The sequence below is a fragment of the Chiloscyllium plagiosum genome, chromosome 4, assembly GCF_004010195.1.
Source record: "Chiloscyllium plagiosum isolate BGI_BamShark_2017 chromosome 4, ASM401019v2, whole genome shotgun sequence".
Lineage (NCBI taxonomy): Eukaryota > Metazoa > Chordata > Chondrichthyes > Orectolobiformes > Hemiscylliidae > Chiloscyllium > Chiloscyllium plagiosum.
The window spans coordinates 89,871,315-89,879,916 of NC_057713.1; the positions used below are offsets into that span (position 1 = coordinate 89,871,315).

Here is an 8,602-nt window from a genome sequence, read left to right on the forward strand (position 1 = left end):
GCTGTCCACTGCACCTCCAATTTTGGTGTCATCTGCAAACTTACTAACCACACCTTCTATTTTCACATCCAAATCATTTATATAAATTACGAAAAGGAGTGGACCCAGCAACGATTCTTGTGGCACACCACTGGTCACAGGTCTCCAGTCTGATAAGCAACCCTCCAACATCCTCCAGCTTGAACGTAGAAGACAGCTCTGTATCCAAATGACTAGTTCTCCCTGTAGTTCACGTGATCTAACCTTGCTAACCAGTCTACCATGAGGAATCTTGTTGAAAGCCTTGCTGAAGCCCACATAGGTCATGTCCACCGTTCTTTAAAAAAAACTCAAATCAAGTTTGTGAGACATTATTTCCCACGCACAAAGCCATGTTGACTATCCCTAATCAGGCCTTGCTTTTCCAAAAGCATGTAAATCCTGTCCCTCGGGATTCGCTCCAACATCCTACCCACCACCGATGTCAGGGTCACTGGTCTATAGTTGCCTGGTTTTTCCTTGCCACCTTTCTTAAATAGTGGTACCACGTTAGCCAACCTCCAGTCATCAAGAACCTCTCCTGTGGCTATCGATGATACAAATACCTCAGCAAGTGGCCAAGCAATCATTTCTTGAATTACCCATAAAGTCCTAGGATACACCCGATTAGCTTTTGGGGATTTATCCATCTTTGAGTTTTAAAATGTCCAGCACCTCTGTAATAGCGGCATTTTTTAAGATGTTGCTATTCATTTCCAATTTCTCTAACTTCCATATCCTTCTCCACGGTAAACATGGATACAAAATACTTGTTTAGTATCTCCCCCAGCTCTTGTGACTTTACTGCTCTTTAAGGGGCCCTATTCTCTCCCTTTTGTATTTATAGAATCCCTCTGGATTCTCCTTCACCCTATTTGCCAAAAGATGTCTCTTGTCCTGTTTTTGTCCTCTGATTTCCTCTAAAGCATACTCTACTGCCTTTATACTCTAAAAGATTCACTTGATCTCTGCTGTCTATACCCGCCATATACTTCCTTATTCTTGACCAAAACTTCAATTTCTCTAGTCATCCAGCATTCCCTGCACCTACCAGCTTTGTCCTTCACCCTATTGGAAAGATAGTGTCTCTGGACTCATTACCTCATTTTTGAAGGCTTCCCATTTTCCAGTCATGCCTTTACCTGTGAACATCTCCCCAATCAACTTTTGAAAGTTCATGCCTAATACCATTAAAATTGGCCTTTCTCCAATTTAGAACTTCAACTTTTAGATCTGATCTATCCATTTCCATCACTACTTTGAAACAATAGAATTATAGTCTATGGCTCCAAAGTGCTCCCCCACTGACAGCTTAGTCACCTGCCCTGTCTTATTTCCCAAGAGTAGGTCAAGTTTTGCACCTTCTCTAGTTGGTTCACCCACATACTGAATTAAATTCCTATCCATCCAAGCCCTTGATACAACGGCAGTTCCAGTCTTTGGATAGTTAAAAATCCCTTACCATTACCACCCTATTATTCTTCTTACAGATAATGGAGATCTCAGAGTCCCTATAGAGTAGAAACAGGCCCTTTCGTCCAACAAGACCACACCATCCCTCTGAACAGCAACCCACCCAGACCCATTCCCCTATATTTTACTCCTGACTAATGCATCTAATCTACTTATCCGTGATTACTATAGGCAATTTATCGTGGCCAATTCACCTAACCTGCACATCGTTGGATTGTGAAAGGAAACCCTTGCAGACACGGGGAGAATGTGCAAACTCCACACAGACAGTCACCCAAGGCTGGAATTGAAGCCGGGTGCCTGGCACTGTGAGCGAGTGCGAGAGTCAAGAAAAGGAGCTCTAGTACAATCCCAGTAAAATGAGCATTCCTTTCTTAGATCTCAGTTCCACCCAAATAAGTTGCCTGGGCATACTCCCAGGATCATCTTCCTTAAGTACAACCATAATGTTATCAAGTAATCAAAAACGCCACTCCACCTCCTCTTTTGTCCCATTTTCTATCCTTCCTAAAGGATCTATACCTTGGAACATTAAGCTGCCAGGCCTGTCCATCCCTGAGATAGCAATCACAGAGACTATGATATCCCAGTTCCAAATGTTCCCAACCATGCCCTCAGTGCATCTGCCTCCCCTGTGAGGCCTCTTGCATTGAAATAAATGCAGTTTTGTTTATCATCCCTACCTTATTCTCTGCTTTGTTCCTGCCTGCTCTGTTTAACTTGCTCCTTTTCCCACCTACATAAATCAGAAAAGAGATCTGTCTGAGACTATCTCCTTGGGTCCCAGCCCCCACACCCCTTTACTAGTTTAGAGCAGCTCTAGCAAATCTCCTCACCAGGATATTAGTCCTCTAATTCAGGAGCAATTCATCCTTATACAGGTCACTTGTACTCCAGAAGAGATTTTAATGATCCAAAAAAAAGTGAATCCTTCTCCACTGCACCAGCTCCTCAGCCACGTATTAATCTGCGATATCCTCCTACTCCTACCCTCACTAGGTAGGCACACTGGAAGTAATCCATATATTCCTAGCCTCGAGGACCTACGTTTTAAATTCTTGCCTCACTTCCTATATTCTCTCCTCAAAATTTCGTCCTTTTCTCTTCCTATGTCATCAGTTCCAACATGCGCAACTCATGCTGGTCCCTCTTCCCTTTGAGAACATTCTGCACCCTCTCAGAGACATCCTTGACCCTGGCACCGTGGAGGCAACACACCATTCTGATTTCTCGCTGTCAGCTGCAGAAACCTCCGTCTGTGCCCCTGACTAGAGAGAGTCTCCTATCACATTCGATCGTTTGGAACCTGACGTAGCCCTTGTTACATTAGCCAGTTTTCTGGTACTGAGACTGGCTCTATCAGTGCTATATTCCCGAGAGTCCCACACCCCCTACATTTTCCATTTGAAATAGGGATAGTCACAGGAGATCTGTGCACTATCTGCGCACTCTCCTACCTGTCCTGGAGGTAACCCAGCTATCTGTTTGCAGTTTTTCTACTTTCCTGCAAGGTATCCATCACACACCCTAGCTCCTGTAAATTCCTCATCACCTGTAACTGTTGCTCCAACCAATCCAATCAGATTCACAACCATACATCCTACAGTCGTAATTATCAGTAACATGAAAACTCTCCATAATCTCCCGCATCTGACAGGGAGAGTGCATCACTCTACTAAAGGCCATCTTTGCACAAAAAACACCCAGAAAATAGCACCGTCTTGACTGCTCTAAACATAAAACATAGGAACTATATTATATTTTTGAAGTTTAATCAAGAGATAAAGCATAATAAAAAAAACCCACTTTACTCACTATTGTAGATTTACAAAAAATAAGTTACACTTTAAAACTAGCCACATAGCTGTTCCCCTTTTGTGAACTCCCTCAATCAGCGGTGAATTTCATGATTTGTTTATTTTTCTTAGAATAAACTGATGTCCAGAGATACTTGAAACAGCAGAGGCAGTTAGCAGTAAAGGTTCATTGCCTGGTCAGACAGCTGCGCAGGTTTACTGCGGTTTCATCTCCCTGCTTTCTCTTTGTTCCCCTTTTTAAAAGTGCCTTTTTTTGGATTATTTAGTTTGCACTTTCCAAAACAATGCAACAGTTTATAAAACCGTAACTACTCTTCCTAGAATGAGGAAATCAGCTCCCCCTCCCACTTTGCCGAGGACATGGAGGTCCTGGGCCTACTTCACCGCCGCTCCCTCACCACCAGATGCCTGGAGGAAGAACGGCTCATCTTCCGCCTGGGAACACTCCTACCCCAGGGCATCAATGTGGACTTCAACAGTTTCCTTATTTCCCCTTCCCCCACCTCACCCCAGTTCCAAACTTCCAGCTCAGCAATGTCCCCATGACCTGTCCTATCTGCCTATCTTCTTTTCCACCTATCCACTCCACCCTTCCACCCCCGACCTATCACCTTCATCGCCTCCCCACTCACCTATTGTACTCTATGCTACTTTCTCCCCACCCCACCCTCCTCTCACTTAACTCTCCACCCTTCAGGCTCTCTGCCTGTATTCCTGATGAAGGGCTTTTGCCCGAAATGTCGATTTTACTGCTCCTCGGATGCTGCCTGAACTGCTGTGCTTTTCTAGCACCACTCTAATCTAGACTCTGGTTTCCAGCATCTGCAGTCATTGTTTTTACCATGGAAACCAGGTTGCCAGTGGAAAAATACAAACCAGTTTCTACCACAGCCTCCAAGTAAACTTCATCTGTGTGCCCTAAAGGTGTGCAGACAGTTCTGCAACAAACTGTAAATGATTGCAACTGGTAATAATGGTACTTTTTTTTCCTGGATATAGAAGTTTAATCAACTTTCTTTGAAACAAATCAAACCATCTCTTGTGGAATATGACGATTTCTTTGAGTTTAATCATTTCAAACTCTATTGTTTTTGGAAGCAGTATTTAAGAATGGACTGTACCAATGCAGAATTTCAATTTTTACTTTCTCTCCCATAATGAGAACAAATCTAGCAACTCAAAATTAAACAACCGTAAAGCTTAAACTATCAACATCAGAACCGCTTTCAAATGTAAATCTGTAACCTCATGGTGTGGTATATCCCCAATACTTTTGATCTTTGCCAGTAATCCAGTGACCTGGACTGAAATAATTATAACCACTAGATTACTGTATTAGTTTTACTTGTGACTTGAATTACTGTTCTCAGATTTCCTAATTCCTGATCTGTTCTTGTAGCCATAATATTGGTCTAGTTCACTTTCTTGTGAATAATAAGACCTTTGTGGCATATCCCCATCAACATCGAAGTTTATATTTGGTCAATGAAGAGCACAGAGGGCCTGTCAGAAGCAGTACCAGGCATAGTTAAAATGAGGTGACATCATGGTGAAGGGACAACACAAGAATACGTGCATGCCTGACAGGGCTAAATGATACTATGACTAAGAGATCAGATCCAAAAACTGCAGTTTTGCTGCATCCAGTGATAAATAAGTTGCGTAATTTGCTTGTTTACTTTTGATCCACTAAAGTCATATTATTGGTAAATTGCTAAGTTTTTGTTTAAGCTACAAGCTTATGTCAAGAATTGATTATTTGCGCAATCTGGGATCAGTTCTTCAAGTAAAGTCTGGTTAGGAATCAGGGAGTTAATTTTGCAGGTATTTGAAGATTTTAATTTTACTGTGTTGCAAATCAGAGGTAGAAAAGCTGATTTGGTTCAGCTATCTGTATCTATGTCATAACACAAGTATCATTTAATAATCATCTCCAAGAAGAGAGAATCTAACCAATGCCCCTTGATATTCAAAGGCATTATCATTACTGAATTCTCCACCATTAACATCCTAGGTCTTATTATTCACGAGAAAGTGAACTAGACCAATATTATGGCTACAAGAACAGATCAGGAATTAGGAAATCTGAGAACAGTAATTCAAGTCACAAGTAAAACTAATACAGTAATCTAGTGGTTATAATTACTTCAGTCCAGGTCACTGGATTACTGGCAAAGATCTAGAGTCATAGATATGTACAGCACAGAAATAGACTTGTTAGTCCAACACATCCATGCCAACCAGATATCCTAAATTAATCTAGCCCCATTTGCCTGCATTTGGCCCATATATCCCTGAACCCTTCCTACTCATAAACCCATCCAGATGCATTTTAAATGCTATAATTGTACCAGCCTGCACCACTTCCTCTGGTAGCTCATTCCATACACACAACTGTTTGCATGAAAAGCTGCCCTTTAGGTTGCTTTTAAATCTTCCCCCTTTCACCCAAAACCTATGCCCTCTAGTTCTAGACTCCCTCATCCCAGGGAAAAGACTTTGTCTATTTATCCTTGCCATGCTCCTCTTGATTTTATAAACCTCTATAAAAGGTCACCCCTCAGCCTTTAATGCTCCAGGGAAATCAGCCCCAGCCTATTCAGCCTCTCCTTAGAACTCAAACCCTCCAACCCTGGCAACATCCTTTTAAATCTTTTCTGAACCATTTCAAGTCACGCAAAATACATCCAATAGAAAGACCAGAATTGCACACAATATTCCAAAAGCAGCCAAAACGATGTCTTGTAGAGATAGGAGTTCAAATCCCACTTCAGCAGCTGGAAAAGTTAAATTCAAATGATTAAATAAATCATAATTTGGGAAAAGTTAGCATCAATAGTAATGACAATAAACTTTCCACTTTGTCACAAATGCCTCGTATTAGACTAATGCAATTCCAAATTGGTCTTCCTTATTCAGCCTGTGATTCATAGACCAACAGCAAAGAGGTTAGCTCACAATTTGCCTCTGAATTGTCCTAACAGGGCATTTTGTTTGTAAACCTTAAAAAGGCTGCACTCAGCAATATGTGTAGCAATCACAGAGGTTCATCAGGCATTGGTGCCAATAATCTGGGCATGTTCTAGGCCAAAGTGAAGATCACACAAATACCAAGGGAGATAGATAATAACTCTGAAATCCATCATTCAGAAGTGTTTCACAAGGAGATAACACATTGTGTCAGAGACACGTGTATTTAGACTGCAGGTTGTTACTGACAGACGGGATCTCCTGAGGCAGTCACCATGACCACCAGATACCGGGATGGTGATGGAGAGGTGGGGGTTGGGGTGGGGAAGGGATCCCGAATTTAAACCGCCCTTCCCCTCTCCTCCCGACCTCGCCCCTCAGCACAGCGGGATCGTCGCTCACCGAACTATCGCCCTTGCTTTGCGCCAGTTTGCTTCGTGTCCGAAATCCCAACGTCTTCTCAAGCGACTCGAGCTCGACTATCGGGGACGCCATGTTTCTGTCGCTGCTTCCTTGGCCCCGCCCCCAGTGTGCGGCTTACAGCGCCACCCGCGGTCACAAAGAGCACCCGCACTCAAGCTGCTCAGGTAAAAACAATGACTGCAGATGCTGGAAACCAGATTCTGGAATGGTGGTGCTGGAAGAGCACAGCAGTTCAGGCAGTATCCGAGGAGCAGTAAAATCGACGTTTCGGGTAAAAACCCTTCATCAGGAATAAAGGCAGAGAGCCTGAAGGGTGGAGAGATAAGTGAGAGGAGGGTGGGGGTGGGGAGAAAGTAGCATAGAGTACAATAGGTGAGTGGGGGAGGGGATGAAGGTGATAGGTCAGGGAGGAGGGTGGAGTGGAAAAGAAGATAGGCATGAGGTGGCGCCAATGCAGTCATCAATGTAGCGGAGGATGAGGTGGGGAGTGGTTCTAGTGTAATTACCTCATGCTCTCGCAAGGAGGTTGAGCAATTCATCAACTTCACCAACACATTCTACCCTGACCTTAAATTTACTTGGACCATCACTGACACCTCCCCCCTCTTCCTGGACCTCTCCATCTTCATTAATAATGACCTACTTGATACCGACATTTTTTACAAACCCACAGCTACCTGGAAAACACCCGAGTGGCCAGTGACAAGCAGTGCCCTTCACAAAAAAGGGCAATGCTGTGTGATCAGAGACTCCTGTTTGTTTATTTTTTTTTAAACGAATCTTTATTCAATTTCCACCACCAGGAAGAAAGGAAACACCCGAGTGGCCAGTCACAAAAGGCAATGCTGTGTGAACGGTCCTATTTTTTAAAAAAATTTTTTCCCCAGCACCCATGGTGTGTGTGTGTGCGCGCGCAGGTGTGAGACACAGGGAAAGACAAAAGGTGCACGAATCTTTATTCAATTTCCACCACCAGGAAGATAGGAAAGCACCTGGGTGGCCAGTGACAAGCAGTGCCCTTCACAAAAGGCAATGCTGTGTGGTCAAACAGTGAAGGGGAGGGTAGAGACTAAATCAAAATAGAGTTGGAGGGGGAAATAAAGCACTCCACTCCCTGCGGCGCCCACCACTCCCTGAACAACTCCAGGGTGTTGGTGGACACCGTGTGCTCCTTCTCCAAGGACACCCGGACCCTAACGTAACCGCGGAAGAGGGGCAGGCAGTCAGCCCCAACGACCCCCTCCACAGCCCACTGCCTGGACCTGTTTATGGCAGACCCACGAGGAGGTCTTCAGACCTGCCCTCCCCCCTCCCCTCTCCGTACCGGGTGCCCGAAGATCAGGAGCGTGGGACTGAAGTGCAACCAAAAGCAGAGGAGGAGGTTCTTAAGCAAGTCAAAAAGGGAGAGCAAACGCCCACACCCAATATACACGTGGTCCACGGACTCCACAGAGCCACAGAACAAGCAATTGGGCTGGGAGTTCATGAACCACCGCAACCTGCGGTTGCAGGAGACTGCTGCGTGCAACACCCTCCACCCCAGATCCCCGAGAGAAAGGGGGAGGACTCCCGCGTAGAGAGCCCTCCACTGGGGATCCCCACTGCCCGGTGGCAAATGGGCACGCCAAGGCGTGTCCGGACGGTGGGTAAGGGTGAAGAGGTGGACGGTGTGCAGCAGCAGACGATACAGGGCCCACCTTTTTACATCCTTAAAAAGGGACAAAATGAAAATTCCGGAGGCGGCTCAGGTTGTGGGGCACAGGCTGTTTTCCTGTTCTTTTTTCTAAATTAACCCCCACACTACCACCTAAGTGCGGTAGTGCTTATTTTATCCCCAGCACCCATGGTGTGTGTGTGCAGGTGTGAGACACAGTGAAAGACAGAAAGTGCACGAATCTTTA

At 44.6% G+C, this 8,602-nt stretch overlaps 1 protein-coding gene across 1 annotated transcript in view; it reads right to left on the reverse strand.

Annotated features, from left to right (window-relative positions):
- Nucleotides 1-6,825, reverse strand: part of eef1e1 (eukaryotic translation elongation factor 1 epsilon 1) — a 21,593-nt gene extending 14,768 nt beyond the window's left edge. The window contains exon 1 of the mRNA XM_043688588.1: nucleotides 6,681-6,825. Coding sequence (XP_043544523.1) covers nucleotides 6,681-6,773 — 93 coding nt within the window. The 5' untranslated portion in view covers nucleotides 6,774-6,825. The remainder of the gene's footprint in view (nucleotides 1-6,680) is intronic.
- Nucleotides 6,826-8,602: the final 1,777 nt, after the last annotated feature.